The sequence below is a fragment of the Fringilla coelebs genome (assembly GCF_963513975.1).
Source record: "Fringilla coelebs genome assembly, chromosome: 4".
NCBI classification, from domain to species: Eukaryota; Metazoa; Chordata; class Aves; order Passeriformes; family Fringillidae; genus Fringilla; species Fringilla coelebs.
The window spans coordinates 16,227,069-16,245,682 of NC_140032.1; the positions used below are offsets into that span (position 1 = coordinate 16,227,069).

An 18,614-nucleotide genomic window follows, 5' to 3' on the forward strand; every position below is an offset into this window, starting at 1 on the left:
TTTACATATATGCATGGGCTTTAGAGCTAAATCTGCAACCAGGCTTTGACCAATAAACAATTCAGCAACTGAGCCCTTCAAGCAGAAGTCCCTAACCATCACAAGCCCTCCACCGAATATTATTTCAGTCTCACTGTTGTAAATATGAACAGTGCTCAACCACTCTCCTAGAGGTGTTATCTCTGGCTCAGTTTACCACTTCCATTAAGAAAGTAGATGAGGAATCCTTGACAGATAAATTATTTCAGTGTTCAATTAATACCAATTAATTGAAATGCCACAGAATGCCAATTGAAATGCTACAGAAATGCCAATATCTAGTATCAATACAGTAAATGACACAAGACATCAAAATAAAGTTGCTCATTCAAAAAGATCAAGAACTGGGGGACTACTGCCTTACCATATTGTTTTTCTCACTTTACTACAAACATGATTCTTGAGAAGAGTGCCAAATCCATCAAACTCACCACTCCCTCCTCCACCATGCTGCCATTTCAGCCATCAACCCAGACATTGCTCAGACCTTCCAGGTAAGAGTAAACTTTGTTAGACTCTTCAAATCCTTAGGAATACTTTGGCAAGTGAGAACAATGAACCATTTTTACTTTAAAAGTTATTTTTAGCTATTTTACAGAATTTAATGGAACAGAATTTCAAAGGAGTAAAGTGAAAAAAAAACCCACACAAAAAACCCCCAGCCCAAACCTGTTAATCGTACTCTACCTCCATTATCCTGACTACTCACTTTCTTGCCACTTTGTTTACACTCTCTCTCTGATAAGGGCTGCTCAACAGGCCTGCCAGGTAACAGTTCTTAACTGAGATAGCTCTTGACTAACTATTAAACCATAACCTATGTCCTTTCTCCTTAGCAGTTGCTAATAATCTCAGGACTCCTTTCTTTTAACTGAATTTCTGATCATGAACATACAAAGAAATCATACTCTTAACTTTTATTCCAAATAAGACAAAGCTGAATGTGAAGCACAACCATAGTGCAGTGTAAAATGTAAGTAATTATATAACAGTTCTGCACTTTGCAATTCTCAGAGAAAGGCCAACCCAAAAGGCAACTCTGAAGAAGCTCCCTAAACCCAGGAGATCTGCCCAACAGAGGACTCAACTTCTTGTATTTCTTTACGCTTCTCAGTGTGGGTTGTGCTGCGCAACTGTTTCTCAAACACATCTGACAATATACAATTACCACCAGAAGACTCCTTCAGTCATCTACTGTCAAGAAGACTTCTGGATTTAAATTTTTAAGTGAAATGCCATTAAATAACAGGCAACCACAGAAAGTGCCACTTGTGAGAGATATCCATCCTCAGATTTAACACCTTATCACAGCATCTATGTAAATGAACTGGCTCTCCTGTATATTCTAATTAAACTGCATTCTTTCTATTAGAAGCGTTATATAGTGTAGTAGTGGTTGGAATAAACTATTTTCTAAACAGCACTATAACTTGGAGAAATAAAAAGACACTGCAAGCATACACAGACATGCTCACATATATACAGGTGTTATAACAGGTGTTTACAAGGGCTCTTGGGGCAACACAGCAAGATCAAGAAGCTTGCGTGTAACAAGCAGTTATCAGGTTACTGAAAAATGTAAAAAATCCACGGATAGCGGATTAGTACTAATTGCCTGTAAATACAGGTATGCCAGCTTGTTAGGTATTCACTTCTTACTCTGCTCTTGTCTCAAGCGCCCGCAGAAACACTGAATGAAGAGCTGCTCACCCTCCCAGCCACACAAGAAGTGTTTCCCCGCTCAGCCATCGGGGAGGATAGGCACTGACTCTAACACTACTTGAAGATCAAGGATCCTATTTCCCCAAGAAGGGAAACGACTGTTGAAACAATACAAATAGGCAGTTCCTGGCCTCAGTGTTCACACCCCACCTCCACCAAACAAATAAAACAAAAAAATCCCAACCGAAGCGCCCGCCGCCCCGAGGCGACACACGTGCCGAATGCCGGCGCTTACAGGGACGGGGCCGGGAGGGGAGGCTGCATTTGCCCGGGCGGAGCGCAGCGGGAGCAGCCCCGGTCCCGGGGCTCCTCCAGGCGGGAACGCCGCCGGTGCCCGCGCGCCCCCGCCAGCCGGACACGCGCGGGGGAGTCACGTGACCCGGGAAACCTCCCGGCACGAGAGCCACCGGGGCAGCCCCGGGGGCGGGAGGGGGGAGAGCTGCCGTCGCCATGACAACTTCCAGGGGGAGGGAAAACTTCAAATCCCAACCGTCAGTGCAGGAGCGGCTCCCTCTTAAAGGCGCACGCACACACAGACACAGACACACACACACAGAGGCGGGCTCCCTTCCCCCCTCCACCCCCCAGGCACTGGCGATGGAGGAGAGGAGGGGGGCAGCCACCGGCGCTCACCGCGCGAACGACGAGGAGCCGAGACAAAAGGACCAGAGCCGAGAAAGGGTCTCGGTCGGCGATGACGGGAGGGAGCCAGCGGCCCCAGGCAAAGCCGTAACACCCACCCTCTGGTGCCCGGAGGCGGCTTAGGACCTTCGCTCTCCCTTACAGACCCCGTCTCCGCTCCCACCCTCTAAGAGAGCCGCGGGAGCTGCTCCTCCATCCCCGTTTCCCCCCCTCCGCCCACTCGACAGATCGGGGCTCGGAGAGCCTCGCCCGCCTCGCTGTCCGTTCCCCTCTCAGACCCCGCTCGCCGCCCCGTCCCCCGCCCCTCGGTCCCCCCCCGCTGCAGCCGGGACACGCCGCCGCCGCCCCCTCTCTTACCCACACAGTGCATGAGCCGGTGCCGCCAGGAGTCGAGTTCTCGGCGGACTCCCCTTCGCTCCGCCGTGCAGCGGGGGCTCCGGCACTGGGAGGCGGCGGCAGGAGGAGCGGGAGCCGCGGCGGCCATTCCTTCTGTTCCCTTTTCCATCTGCCTCTGACCTCACGCCCGCTCATTTACATACGAGCGCGCGCTCCCCCGGCTCCTCTCCCTCCCCCCCACCCCCCTTTGCCTCGTCGAGCGCGCGCCCGCGCACCCCCTTCTCCCCCTCAGCATCCGGCGCGGGGAGCGCGCGCGCCGCCTGGCGGGGTGACTGACGCGCGTCCCCGCTCCCCACGGTTCCCCCGCCCCGCCGTCCTCCCTGCCCGAGGCCCGGTTCTCCCCCACAGACCACGAGCTGGGCCGAGAGCCGGGCCGAGAACCGAAAACCCTTCCCTGCCCGCGACTGTCCCGCTGCCCGTCGATTTTCCCCGGCCTACAGCTCCCGCAGGCCAGCGCGCCACCTGCTCTGGCCCGGCCAGGGCAGGCGGCAGCAAGGCACGTCGGGAGCTGTAGTTCGTGAGGGAGGGGAGCGGCATCGCCCCCGAGGTTTTCTTCGGGTGGGCACACAGCCGGCCTTGCCAGGGGCCCCTCAGCCCCGCGCCTCACAGTGCCGGGCTCAGAACACCTCAAAAACCAGCGCGGTTCTCGCCTTCATCCCACGGTCTGTTCTGGGCGCTGCTTGGAGCCGGTCTCCTGGCTCAGGTGCCTCTTCCAGCCCCTCGCCCACACCCACACCTGGCCCGGGGCTGTGGCCAGCTCGCTTTCCCGCCCCGGCCCTGCCACCGCAGGACGCGGTGTCACACAGCGCTGTCCCTTACGAGCCCGCTCGCTAAATTGACTCCGTAGGGGGATTTTCGAAGTTCTCTGAGAACTGCTGCCCGGTTCAGCAGTCTGCTTTCAACGATTTTGCTTTCAGTCCAGTTTTTATTGGGGTGTTAGTCATGTAGAGCCGGACAGGGAGGTTTGCCCCCTGGCGTCACACAGCGCTATCCCCCACCACCCCTTTGGAAAAGACTAGCGTGAAAACTAGGAACCAAATTAGTTTAGTACCTGGGATTACGCCTGAGAAGGCTTACTATCAACCTACAAATTGAAGTCAGATTAAGGTAACTGCAAGAAAGTTAACACACAAACGTCAGATTGGATTACTTGGAGCACTTGACAGCCAGTTGGACCGGCGGTTGTGCTGCTCTGCGCAGTCACCCTCGTGTTGTGCCTCCAGCATATCCCTCCGCACCAGTCTAATGTGACAATCGCTACCCATGTCTTGCAAGACAGCAATTAGCAGTCTTTAATTCCCTAGACAGAAGAATCAAGATCTGCAGTTTTCTCAGATCCTGGTTTGTCTTTGCGTGCCTCCTCCTCCCCCATGCTCTCCTTCTCATACCAGTCATGTAAGCAGTGTCACTTCAGCAAGAAATTACATTTTCTGTGCCTATTTGGAGGTTGTTATAGAAAGCAGGATTTAATAAGGTCATAGAAAAGACAAGGCACCATTGTTTCTCCCCTTACTCCCCTATATGGGTTGAAGGTACAAGGCAGGAAAGAACCAAATCACTCTATCTATACCCAATTTTCTTTTTGTTCTAGAGTATGAGCAGAGTTAACAGCGGCAATACTGTGTCAAAACTGCAGAAGAGCTTCAATGAAGGGGAAATTATTTCCCACTCATTCATCCCTCTACAGATCTGTGTAGATTGTAAGAAGTAAGGCTATGTAGAAGTGGAGCCCCGACCACCTTTTAGTGGAGCCTATCAGGAGAATGACAAGATTGGAAGTGTGGGTGTAAAGGTTGTTTCCTCTAACTTTTTATCATGGCAGCCAGCAATAAATAAGCAGCAACTTATGAGTTTCCTTCTTCCCCTCAGATCTGTTGGGTCTCATACTGGCCTTTCAAACAGCAGCAAAAGTTTTCAGTCTTACCTCAAAGAAATGGCAAAACCCAAGGTAACTCAGAGAAGACAAAATCCACACAAAGTAAAATGTAACCTTATTTGGATAACCTAAAAGTTTCAAACTAATAGCATCCTTCCTGTAATTTTTTTTTTTTCCTGTAGGACTGGTTCAAACCAAATCTTTCATGATTGGCTTCTACTGCAAACCTTACCTGATGGATATTTCCTTCTGAACTTCATAATTTTCCTTTTTTATGGACAACAGACACATTCAGGGATTGCTTGTAGAGGTCCCTGAAGTTCAGTTCTGCTTCTACTGGAACAAACAAAACTTTGGGAACAAATGGCAAATCACATAATTTTTTGTAAAGAAATTTCATAAAATAAACTTTGTCATTTCTCTAAAGCAGGTAATTGAGCTTAGTGAATTCAACACAGAGGAATTTTAAAATAATGGTGTTTAACTGAACTCCTGAGCTTATGCGATGGGAATCAGTTTCATAGGGACACAAATGTCCCACATCTGAAGAGTTTTATTTTGAGGTTTCTATGATTAAATAATGAATAGGGAAGGAACTACACCCCCCTCTCATTTTGTGAAATTAACATTATTTTTCTTGCAGTTTCAAGGCTTCTCCTGCTTGAGAGACCTCTCCAGGCATGAAAGGAAAAAGTAACCAAACTGAAAACCTTGGTGGGCAGATTTCAGAGAGGAGAAGAAAAGGAGAAAGAAAGCATTTCAAACTGAATTTTTGTAGTTGTCTCAGTTTTGAACTCTTACTCCTTCTGAAAATACTGCCTAGAAATCAGATATGCTGTAGAGACCAGCTTTGGACCACTCCCTCCCTTGGAGATGTTTTATTTTTCCAAACAAAACTGAACCAGGTAAGCCAAGGATCCTGCTTCATCAAACCTTCGGGGATGTTATTTTTACATTAACAGTACTGGTTTTTCTTCTCTATGAAAATTACTTTCCAGCCAAGAGATTACTTCTTATGTGGATTTGTATTTAATTTTATAGAAACATTTTCAGTTTTCTGAACAAGGTTTGGATCAAAACTCCAAGGCTGATTGAGGGCAGAAGCTGAAGCAGTGAGGGGTAGTTTCAATTTAGTTAATTTTAGCTGCCTGTCCTAGCTAATTTTTATGGGATCAGAGTGCCAGTTACTTAGAAATAGCTCTGGAGACAAAATCCAGTACAGTTTTTTTGAAGATACAAGAATTATTACTGCTATTCTTCCTGTTTCATCTCATAGTAATTTGGAGGTAAAGAGAAATTAAAACACTCAGAGATGCTTACAGTTTGATACCCCAACCCCATCAAAATCTGACGTTTTGAATTAATTTTTTGAACATATTGGGGAGATTTAACTATCTTATTGAAACACTGCAAAATTGTTCATCACCAAAAACTCTTTATAATTAGTCCCCAAAGGTGAAATTTACTCCTGTGCAGACAACTTTTCATGGCTCTTTGTCACTTAAGTGCTGCTTTATGGAAACCAGGGGCAATGATGAAGAGTAATTATAAGAGTCTAACTTGAACAGTCAAAACCTTGTAGCAAGCCTTCTGCAGATGCAATCAGTGGTGAGCTCCTCTCTCACATGAATGCAATTAGTAAGCCTTGAAATTGTCAGTGTCTTGGTAAAACAGAAGGGGTTAAATGATGAATCATGTGATAGCTTTATGAATGAATATTGCAGATTATCATTGATACTTGAAAGATATACAGAAAATAGAAGGGTGGAAATAATGACACTAGAGGATATTTCACCATAAACACTGACATGATCATTCTTTTTCCTCAGTGGAGGCAGCTGTACCAGCAGCTGTAGAGCAGTACAGCAAGAATGCTGTGAGAGAGGGGCCAGCTCATTATTTATCACTTCCACGTCTGTGGTGGTAAGCAGCAGAGCCCAGATAAAAAGATTATCCCTAATCTAGTAGTTGAGACTTTGAATTTTCATGACAACCTCAATCAGTGTGAAGATACACAAAAATATGTTCATAATCCAGATGTTGCTGATATTTGGGTTAGGGGCCATGTGAGTCTTGAAAATTAAACTCCAAACATTTCTTTGCATTGTCATCAGTTCTAAATGAAAATGGAGGGAAATGAAGGGAAAATGAAAGAACAAACTCTAATAGGAAGAATTGGAAATGTTTCCATTTCACATACAATTGGATGAATGAGCTTTTTAACAGAGCCAAAGAGTCAGGCAACTTCAGGCCTTCTCACTGGTTTTTGGATCATCAGGAAGAAGTATGATTTATAAGCATTCCTGGTTTATATCTTTTAGATCTCTATACTCATATAAAATTCAAAATAGTTTACAAATGGTGATGAGTGGATAGACTATAATTTAATATCAAATATCTTATAGATGAAGAAAGAAATTACCTGTTTACAGCTGAAATTTCAGGGTATGTAAAATATCATGAGTTGGAAGGGATCCATGTGGATCATTGAGTCCAGTTCCTGGCCCTGCACAGGAAAACCCCCAAATCACATCACATATTGAGTATATCTCAGGATATATATTTACTGTTCAAAGACTGTGTAGAATATAAAATTAAAAATACTGCTGTCTCCTTATTACAGGGTCTGCTTTTGTGATTCTTATTGGTATTAGCTGATTCCATTGCCTATATTTCTTTTTCTGTTATTGACCTAATTCTAAGTACATGAAGCACGAGTATTTCAGGCAGATGACCATTTTTTACAAACATCTTTGTCCTTTGGATAGGAAGGTAAAAAATGGGAATATGATTATTGTGGTCTAGAAGTAGTGCTCTTAAATCTGTGAGCATCTGACTAGGTGTGCTGGTTTAGGGCAAGCAAAAAACAAAGTTTGTATCTGAGCGGATGTGCTCTTATCACATCATCTAATTGGCTTAGTGAAAAGCAGGCAGGCTTTCAAGAACACCAATATTCTTCATGTCCTGTTTACTTATATCAGCTATTTTAGTTAAATAGAGATGTCACTTCCATATATCAAACTTGCCTTTTTTGTAGCAAGCAAACATTATAATGAAACTCTACAGTAAATGTTTATAAAATAGATGCACTTAACATGAGTAGAGCTCTCTGTTATATACCATTTTAGAATATACAGTGAAGTTTCCATAGATTATTTTCAGGTTTTTGTTTATTGTTATTGTTTAGAGACTAAGGATATGGTGGTACAGTGGCCAAAGGGCCATGGTCTCATCACATGCATGTTCTGCTACACAAGAGAATGCATGTAGGGAGGCTGCATTGTATTTAGACAAACTCGTAGAGCTAGAAAAACAATCAGACAACTTTTATGGTGAGCTGAGCACATCTGATCATAGTAAAATCATGTTACTTCATAGAATTATTCCTCAAAGCAGTCAGCAAGGTCCAAAAAAAAGACTTTAAACAATGCAGGCTTGTAAGGTGAAATAAAATATTAATATGCAACTATATGAAAGACTCCATTATGTTATATTATACAAAACAAGTAGAAGAGAAACTTTTGTTTGGTACTATTGTAAAACATTTATTATTGTCAGAGGGTTCTTATGAGGATGATACATCTTGTTTCAGTACTAGTCTGGCAGAAAAAGGTGTGTTAGTGAAAGTCAGTTTGAAATGCCAGAAAATAACAAATTACTGTAGATTGGACTGCTGTTTTAACGTGTCATTATTTGACTATTGAAATTAAATTTGGAGGAAGTTAAAGTCCAATATATACTCCTAAGTGATGTCTCCATAGCACTATCTATCAAATATGGCTGGTTTTCCTTCCATTTAAACCGTTATCCTATGTCCCACACAGCCGAGTAATGTCACTCACTCTCTCTTAAAGTTTCCCATGTGGCCAAGTAATTTAAGTATGCCATCACCAGAGCAACTCTGCAGCTGAAAATATACTGCTATTAAATCCAGAGAGGATAGATCACTAATTGCAGCTTAATATTAGAGATGGACATGAAATACTGAGCCAGCCATCAGAGAATGCTCTGGTAATCCAAACTTGTGTTATAATTGAAAAGACAAAGAACTGTTTATGTCTTCATGAATGACTTTTACAATTACAGTAAACAAGAACTTGCTAAATCTAAGTAAGACAAGGATTGCTACTTCTGTTGCAGACTACAGCTCAATTATTATTTAAGAAAGAAGAACTATTTAAGAAAAAAGTTTTTTCCCCAAAACCCACCCTTCTTTGTATGGAATGTCACACTGGGTAGGTTTCCTGTATGAAAGTTAAACCAACAAAGCGTGTGACAAGATACAGCATGTGTGGATCATCACAGGAATTGGTTCCTTCCCTCAGAAGGATTGCAACTTAAACGAAGGATTGCATAAGCAACACCCAGTTCTCAAGCTGGCTGCTCCACAAGAGCCATTGCCCAGGAAGCAGAGCATAGGGTATCACCTCCTAGGTCTCTACCATCTCCCTAGGAGTGTGAGTCAGTGATGAGGAAGGTGTATGCATGTAGCATATTTTTGATTTTACTACAGAAATTCATGTTTTGGAGTCCTTTGCACCTCTTTCCAGCTGCAGTTTCCAGAATAGGCTGCAATTTTATAACTAACCTAAACAGCATCCACCCCAAGTGGTAGTCACTTGGGTAAGGCAGTTTATTTCCTGTAATATCACTTGCAAAATTATCACCTCTTGAAGTAGAACTATTAATGGATTGATTTAGAACAACTATTTTTTTACATCTTTAGGCTTCATCCTATCAATTTTATGTATAGTCTTACTTTTAGCTGAATTGCACAAGGTTTAAGCTATATTCTGAATCCCCCACTGATCCCCCCTTTCCCTCTTTTCCTACACATTCTCTATCTGCATTTATAAGCTAAATTTCTTGAATTGAAAAAAAGTAGAAGAAAAAGAAAAGAAAGAATACTGTGCATGAAATTCACTCTCCTTTTAGCAAAACAGGGAGAGTAAAATGACATCTCAAATCCAAAATAAGGTGAAAAAAAAGGTTATTACTGTAATGCAACTCTTTTAGTAGCTAGATCAGTCTTGTGGGGTTTAGTTTGCTGTGACCTTAGATTTCTTCACATAACTGCATTCTTGAAATATTTGGATTTTTGTCTGCTGGTTCTCAATAAGTATCTTTTCATGTGGTTATAATCAATCTCAGTAGGGCTGCAGATGTACTGAAAATAACATTTCTATTTTGTAAAGACAGTTAATTCAACATAATCAAGAAATTCTCTTATTTTCCTTTTTTTTGCACTGAGATTTTAAAATCAAACATGGAATTTTTTTTTCATTCATGTTATTTCTCAATCAGGTTTGTTTTTTTTTTTAATTATTTTCTTCCGTTTACCATTTCCACATTAATTTTAAAGACTGTTTTTGTATTTGGCTAATTCAAACAAAGTAACAGTACAAGTATAGATTCATATTAGGCATTCCTTTTTAGGACTACATTAAGTAATCCCCTCAGCTAATAAAAAAAATAAAGTCACAGTAGGCTGAATATGACAAACTGAAGAGCTCCTCATTGGATTCCTGCTGAGAAAAGGAGACAGCAGAGATGATCTACTGCAGATCATCATGAGAAAAAGTGTGACATTTCTGTTGTTTCCCATTATTTGATCATCCTTGAAAAAGCCTTTTCATTTCAAGTATTCATGGATTGAGATGCAAGAGAAGTAATCCTTTCCTTCTCTGTCTTAGGCAAGCCAACTTCCTCATAAAACCCAAACATTTTGAGGGTTTCTTCCTTTTCCTCCTCTTGTTTAAAATGTGTTTAATTTCCCATCATTTGCCATGAAGGATGTTTTCACAGCTAGATATCTATATTCCCTGGCAATTCCTCCCCACAGTGCAGAACAAGTTGGCTGAGAAGCTTGTGTGCAGCACTTCAAAGCAATGCTGGAATCCCCCTCCTTCAAGTTTGGGCCCAGTGCCATAGTGATTCAGATCTATTCCTTCTCCATCCATTTTCTCTAGTCTATTACATTCCATTTTGCGGGTTTTTTTTCTTGCCTCTCTGCTTAGGATTGAATCAAGGTATGTTTTCAACCTCTTCTGCACTAAAATGTTTACAGTTTCTTTCAAAAGCCAAGAGGCCCCTGTCTTCTGGTCCTAGAGTCTTGGGCTTAAAGAAACAATAGAATTTATAACGCTGGTGTTAGAGCTGACAATGTTTTGTTCTTTAAGGTAGAAACTCTGTCTTAACTGTAGAGCTTTACTGTTAAAAATTAAAATTAGCCACTTAAATATTACACACAAATATTTTTACAAGCCAAGGCTGTACCATCACTTCATCAGATTTGGCTGACAAGGTTTCGTAGTGAGTACTTTTCATACCCTTGTAATAAGCCCTTCCTATTAAGATTATTTCTCATCTTCTTAGCCTTTTATGCATTCTCACAATCAGCTTTTTCTCGACATTCATCAGTCAGGTGTTGCTGTCTTAATATAGATTCTAGTGACATACTCCATCAGACTGGAGAGTCAAAGGAAATGCTCAGGATGTCTTAAGCCAACAGCATTTGTTGCTGAAAATTTAAGTGGGCTCTAGTCTTTCATTATTGCATTTACAGGTCTGTGAAACTGAAAGACATTTAACAGAAAACTATTTGTAGAAACTGCATAAGCTTTTAAAATCCAAAGCAATTTTGAATTCTGTGCCCAGTGAAAGGATAACAGTAACAAGTTTCTTACCTCTGTGCAATTACAAAATGTTTCTTAAATTTAACCAAACATGCCACTTCTCATCTTGTTTCTTATCTTGGCAGAAATAAATACAATCACAACATTCTGAGGTTTGGGGCTTTTTTTTCCTAGGACAACACTTCCTGGTTATTTTCAGCTTCACAAAGCATTTGGTTAGAACAGCCATACTTTCTCTTGTTAAAGATATCTAAGAGGACTGTGATTAATGTTTAAAGAGCTCCATGTGTACCCAATTATGAAACCAATTAATTTAGTCAAAGACTAGCTTAACTGCCATATGTGGCCTGATTGTTTCTTAAATTTGAGTACTTCTGATCAAAGTTGTCATAAACAGTCTTACACAGCATGTGACAAATCAATGTTGTCCAAGGATATCTCAATAGGAAGAGAGCTCATCATTAAATGTTCAATATTATTATACAACTTCTATCACCATTCTTTTCAGCATATATTATTTGGTATGCATTTTATTTGTTTCGCTAGAACTGAAACCTTGGAGCTTGCTAATAAAATAATGCTGCTATTACTTATGTAATAGGTAATACATGAACCATATCTAGGATGAGATGATAAGTATACACACAGTATACACACAGAGGACTAAAGCCAAGGGGAAGGCATGAAAAAAAGCAAGCTGGAGAAACAAATGAAGCAGAAACTTGTACTCAGATTGGCCCTCATGATAAGATCTTGCATGGATATACAGCTGGCCATCAAACAGGCCAGGCACTTATTCAGCTGTTTGATTTTGCTTTTCTCTTTTGCACTTCACAGTGACCCTTCATACAGTACATGATGTTCAGCTGTTCTATCCAACATGGCAATTGGCTATACCATCCACAGCTAGTATTTCCCCTGGGAAGCACATCTGTGCTCTGACCAGAGCAGAGAAAATGAGGAAGTAGGTTTATCTAAAGACAGAAACCTAAACAGTGGTGGAGATTGTTGGGAAACAGTGGGAAAATGATCATCCTTTTGATCATCTGGAAAGATATTTCCTCTTAGTTAGAGAGGTATTCAGCCAAGCAATAACATGCCATGGAGCAGAGAAATGCGTGTAAACCAAATCCTTCAGAAGCACTATGCTTCCTTAAAATGCCAGTTTGTAACATAGAAAACAACAAAAACACCTTAAAGGTGAAGAAACAGTTCAATTCCATGCAGAATCCAGATCACATGCAGCAGATATTTCTCTTTCAGGAGCGAAACAACATGTACGTATATACACACATACACATAAATATCCCTGTGTACGCATACAAAACCCAGTAGCAATTCCTTGTCATGCAAGCAAAGCTCAGGATGAAAACTGAAGTCAAAATAAAAGAATGTTGAAACATATTCTTGCATATTTTTTTCCTTCACATTCCTTCTTATAAATATGAAAAAATTAGACATGGATGAGTGGGGCCTTACCAGTGCAGCAAAAGTTTGCAAAGAAAGGGTCATTATGATAGTTTTTCCTACTGCCTATTGAGAAGAAATACAGTGTCTTTGTATAAGCAATAGGCAAAAGTAACTAGAGGAAGAGATTGTAAGGGAGTCCTCTTGGAACAAGGTGTACAATCCTCTAAGGTCCATAAGCTTCTTGTAGTTTCAATTTTGCTATAACTTTCTTAAGAAATGATGACTTGTAAATCTTCTTTCCTCAAAATATTAAGTGATCTGGTCCTCTTGCATCTTTCACTGAGGAGGAGTGGGGATCCTGGAGTTTATGAAAAGGCTGTTTGAAGATCTGCTTACTTGCCTCTAATGCTGCTTTCTCCAGCACTTACTGTGGGCTTTTAGGCAATATCAGCAGATTTATTATTAAAAAAAAAAAACCAACAAGCAACAAAACAATGGAGCAAACCCAAAACAAAATAAAAAACCCCTCTGTAATATGCCAACTTCAAAAGAATCAGAGCAAAGGAAAATATATTCAAAAATTACCCCATACAAGAGTTGAGAAATGCAAAACACAAACTCATCACTCCCTGAATTAGGGCTTGTGGTGGTTTCACCCCAGCCAGCAATCAATGACAAAAACATTTCTACATTATCAACCCTATGTTCAGAACAAATCCAAAACCTAGCCCCATATCAGCCATTGGGGAAAAAAAAATTACCCCAGATGAAACCAATACAGCTATAATCAATATCTGTTTCCTTTTCTTTCCCTTCTTCTAAAAGAGATGCATTTCAGATTAGAAAATAGAACACAAAGACTATTTTTATCTAACCTGATTACCCAAGCTGAGAGCTAGAACCAGGCCTATTATGATAGTCAATTGAACTTTTTGTACACAGCTTACTCTATGGTATTCTCTGTTAATAAATCAATGACTGGGTACAGAGAGAACAGCTGCCTCTCTCTACTGCTCTGGGTGTTGCCAGGTGAAGTCCATAGGCAGAAGGGGGAAATTCCCCTGGGAGCAGTTAACCATATTCCCTTGGGAGAAAGGTTTTGGTGTGAAATAAAAGGATTATTTTAATAAAGTGATTTCTTTACTACTTGGTGTGGAAAACTCTCGCCTTTTTAGGAGGGTGAGAAAGCATCTGAGGAAGAGAGCACAGTGAATTTCTATAGGAAACAAATTTGTAAAAGCGTTAGGGTTAAGTTGCAGTAGCATTAGTACTCAAATATTCAAGTCTTAGAGGAAATAGAATTTTTCTTTGTTGAGGCATTTGTACAGACTGTATTTAGTTTGGAAAATTTCTGAGTAAGAAAAATTAACTTCAAGGAAGCTTGTAGTCTCTAGGGACTTAGCAGGTAGGGGACAGATTTGTTCTCAGACTATTTTTTAAATATGTCTCAATATTTCTGAGTTTGCACTTTTTACAGATGTAGTTTGTTCCACTTTTTAGGGACTATATGTCTGTCATATTTTTAGGTGGCTTTATCTTTAAGAAAAGGGGAAACTGAGCTAATGGCTGAATTTGGGTGGGGGTTTTTTTGCATTATTTTTTGTATTACTTGAAGCCTTGGTCCTTTTGGAATCTTTATGTGGACAAAGTGCTTGCTCTTCCAATAAATCCATCATAGCTTACTTAACTGCAGATAAAAAATAAATATCTTTGCATTCTTATTTCATTACTCAGCTCTATAGCTGCAAAATAATTGGGTTTTTTTGGTCATCCTTTAACCATTTTTGTCACTTTTTCCAAGGTGAATGTTTAGTAAAGCTTTGCTTAAACTATGCAAGACTGAGGCTATGCAGGGTATCTTTTTCTTCCTGGAGAAAAGTGTGATAGCAAACTTGCAATATAACAGGCATAGGGATAGCTCTCTCCCCTGAAATGAAATGCAGTGAGTACTTAACAACCTGAACAACAATTTTTGAAGAGCAAAGATCAAAATATGGATTAGTAGGTGCCCTTGCTCATGCTGTAGCTGTTGTAACTACATCTGTCCCAGTTCTGGTGCGAGCAGAGCAAACTACATTTATGGAAATCTCAGAGTTTTTCAGAACAGCTAACAATGTTGTTTCCACTTCTTATGACATTTTGGAGAATGTTTAGTAAACGCAAAGGTATGGAAGTGTTTTTGTATGAATTCAGTGAACATAGAACATTCCATCTATGCTGAATGATCAGTTTCATAAATAACTGTCCCGTTGTTTATAATGAGCACTAGGATTCTACAAATTCTAGCTCATGTTTTCTTATTTATTAGGATTTTTAAATATGCTTCAATAATATCAGCTGTATGTATTTACAGTTCTTTGGAAATCAACATTTTAATTAAACTGCACTGAAATTATGTCCTTGTAAATATTTACTCAGAAAGCTTCTCACTGGGGTGAGGGACAGGAAGCATATACACTGCACAATTATGGTTGGAATTACTGCAAACCTAACAACTGTATCTGTTTAGCAATAGAGGTAAGAAATGGTACAAATTGTTATAATATGAAGGAAAACAAAAAGCAAAAGGGAAATGAAATGTTTTTGTATAAATAGGCTATTGCTAAGAAACATATCAATCTCAAATTACAAAAATCAAACATTTCTAAATTAAGTTCCAACTGGTGTGACTGCACTGAAAAAAGCTAACAAAATTAGCAGGAATAGAATTTACTCAGCTTCATTTCATTTCCTTTAACATGAATACTTTCTTTCCCTGCATCTGTGTAGAATTATAAAATGGAGTCTACGTAAAGATATAGTTATCAGTTATACCAATGTATGGCTCTAATTCAGGAAAGCACTTAAGCAAGTGATTAACTTCAACCATCCATTTACCCACTTTCCTAATTATGAACTTAAGTGCATACCAAAAGTTCTTTCCTGCACTGGTTTCATGCTAGGCCTGCTGACCACAGAGAGCGCAGTGCTGTCTTTGCCAGTCTGAAAGGCCTGGGCTCAGGGGCTTGAAATGGTCTGTAAGCACAGCTGCCTGGCACTGGGGTGAGTTCACTGACTGCCTTCCAGTGCTCAAACTCAAAAGTATGATCCCAAAAGACCTTTGTTAGTAGCTGTTTCATTCTAGATGCACTTAACTTCCTTTGCTTCCTCTGCTTCTTTTCCTTTTAATGTGTTTATGTGTCCAGATGCCTGGTTTTGTGCATGTCCTGCTTGGAGTTTTCATATATTCTGCCTTAGTCTGGCAGCAATCTGGAAACCATTTCTCTACCAAATCCTCTAAGCAGCTTCATATAGGATGTATTCTAATAGAGCATACCTAATACTTACTACAGGATTAGGCCCTTCAGAAAATGCAGTTGTAATGTTTTCTAAATCGCTTTCTGTAATGGCAGTTACAACAACCTGCAGACTCTTATTGAGTATTCCTGTTTTTAACAGAAATGTCTCAATCAATAAGTTAAAGTTGGCCTCTCCCTTTCTAATCCAATTTATGACAAATTCCTTTCTGCATGATGTCACAGTGTCAGCAGTATGGAGAGAGTGTACATTCTCCCCCAAATCACCCAGAGGTTCAGGGTTGTAGATATTTCTTGAGGGAGAGTGGTTTAAATCCCTGCAGTTGGAACCAAGAGTGGAGTCTGGATCACCTCGTTGAGTTTTTTTATTTAAGAGGTGAAGATGCATTGTCTAGAAGGATTTGTCAGGGATAACCTGGAAGCTTAAGTATCAATGATGGCTTATCACCAGATATTTTGAGGAAACCCATAGAGTTAGAAGGTGAACCATTGGCAATGGAGCACTTGGTGTTCCACTAAATTATTATATACCTCATAAGAAGAGGGGAACTTCCTGCCATCTGTTTCATTCACCATAGTTTTTATAATTACTTTTAAAAATCTTGGGTTTAAATGGTTTGCATTTTTAAACATGAAAACTCCTATAGCTTTTTTCTGGACAGAAGGGCTATCTATGTTCATTTAAGCAAGAGAGTTTCCTCATTGAACCTGCAGAGTTTTGCACTGGTGTTTGTGTTATTTATATTTTTTGAGGTTTTCTTTGGACTTGCAGTAATCTGTCCCCTGGCCTAGATGTCTGGCCAGGAGTGGACACTATTACACATATCTGGTACATATCTTCTACCTTATTTTTATCTGAAAAGCATGCAGATTTTGGACTCAACCAGTTCCATGATATGACGTGTAGCAGAGTAGGTGGCAGTGGGTGGGAAACATGCTTGAGAGCAGTAATCTTTGAACTGAAATGCTTGTGTAATATAATATTCCTTCAGTAAAGATAATGATCCAATTTATTAATAGCAATACCTTGCTGATGGTGTTGAAATATGAGCGTTATTTTACTCAGGACTTTGATCTTTGACTCTTTGAAGAACTATGCAGAATAAATACATGACAGTAACTCCATACTATCTCAGAGCAGGTAATGAATTCAATTCCTAGAGCAATAAGGTTTTTTTGTTAAATGGGTGCTTATTTTCTAACAAAGTGAAGAGATGGTCTTTTAGCATCTTTCAACATATAAACACAGAAATATTTATTAGATATTCCTGCAATTAAAAATAAATCCCATAAAATTTTTAGAAAATATTTTCAAAGTCTTGCATCTGTCATTTAATAGCACTTTTGCTCTGCTGGCCATGCTGCTTTTGATGCAGCTCAGGATGCTGTTGGCTTTCTGGGCTGTGAATGGACATTGCTGGGTCATGTTGAGCTTCTCATCAGCAAACACCCCCAAGTCTTCCTCCTCAGGCTGTTCTCAATCCATTCTACTGCCAGCCTGTGTTTGTTCTGGCGGTTGCCCTTACCCAGGTGCAGGACCTTAAACTTGGTCTCATTGAATTTCATGGTCTTATATTAGAAAGTGATTCAATATAAGACTAAAATGAGTAGTGATCTGCCCCTAGCTATAAATGCAAACACAGTTTTTGTGGGCTTAATTTTAACCATGTTATTTTTAATCTCTAATTTCTTTGTTCCATATCTTTGCAAGTTTCACTTAAGTAACAGGATATTTGCTCAGATATCCTGTTGGTGCAAACCCTATGACTTTTAAACCCCACATCTACTCTTTGGAATTGTAATTAACTCATTGAAATTTTTTTAAAGACATATAAAAAGTAAAGATGTGATTTGACCAGAAAAAGACTCAAGTCTGCATAGAAACCTGACGTGTGGGCAGTGTGTCAGCATTAAATGCCATCTAGGTTATTGAAGATTTTGATCATCTAATTGTGATTGTTTCAGTGAATTTTATTGTAGTAAGTACACCAGGAGATCCTCACGTCAATATAAATCATCAGAAAAATATGAAGTGAATAAGTACTCACCTAAGTAGGTGATAACTCAGAAGAGACAGGCAATTGTATACATATAAGTAACATCCTTGCTGCAAATTTGTCCCCTGGTTGTATCTCCACTATCTCTCTCTCCCCAGGTTCTCACTAAAGTTACAATGAACATTAATTTTGTACACACTGTGCTCGGTAATACTGCCATCTTCATCACTTATATCAGATAATTGACTTGATTTAGAGGATTTTTTTCTGTATTCTGCCTAAGACACAGAAAGGACTTCAGTTCCCATATTCTTGCTATCACATTGATGCCAGCATAGTATAGTGCTGTTTACAGTTGCTTCTTCACTTCTAGTTTCTGTTCTGGTTCTCTACCAATTACTGTATTTTCCAACAAACTATAAAGTCTTTCCATGCATCTTGCATGGACCTTGGTCACACAGTAGCCCAATATATTTTTAGTTAAAACATACAGGTTTACATTTAAAACTTGTGGGATATTACTTCAGTGTTACAGAGTTGCATTTCTTTAAAGACTGTATCAGGAAAATACAGGCAATCTTTCAAAATTTAAATTATTAAT

General features: G+C 40.2%; 1 protein-coding gene across 3 annotated transcripts in view; it reads right to left on the reverse strand.

The window, feature by feature from the left end:
* LCORL (ligand dependent nuclear receptor corepressor like) overlaps nt 1-2,908 on the reverse strand; it is a gene marked incomplete at both ends in the record, with an annotated part of 81,179 nt that extends 78,271 nt beyond the window's left edge. For all 3 annotated transcript variants that reach the window (XM_084204949.1, XM_084204948.1, XM_084204950.1), the window contains one exon: nt 2,761-2,908. In XM_084204949.1, coding sequence (XP_084061075.1) covers nt 2,761-2,908 — 148 coding nt within the window. The remainder of the gene's footprint in view (nt 1-2,760) is intronic.
* Between the last annotated feature and the right edge of the window lie 15,706 nt (nt 2,909-18,614).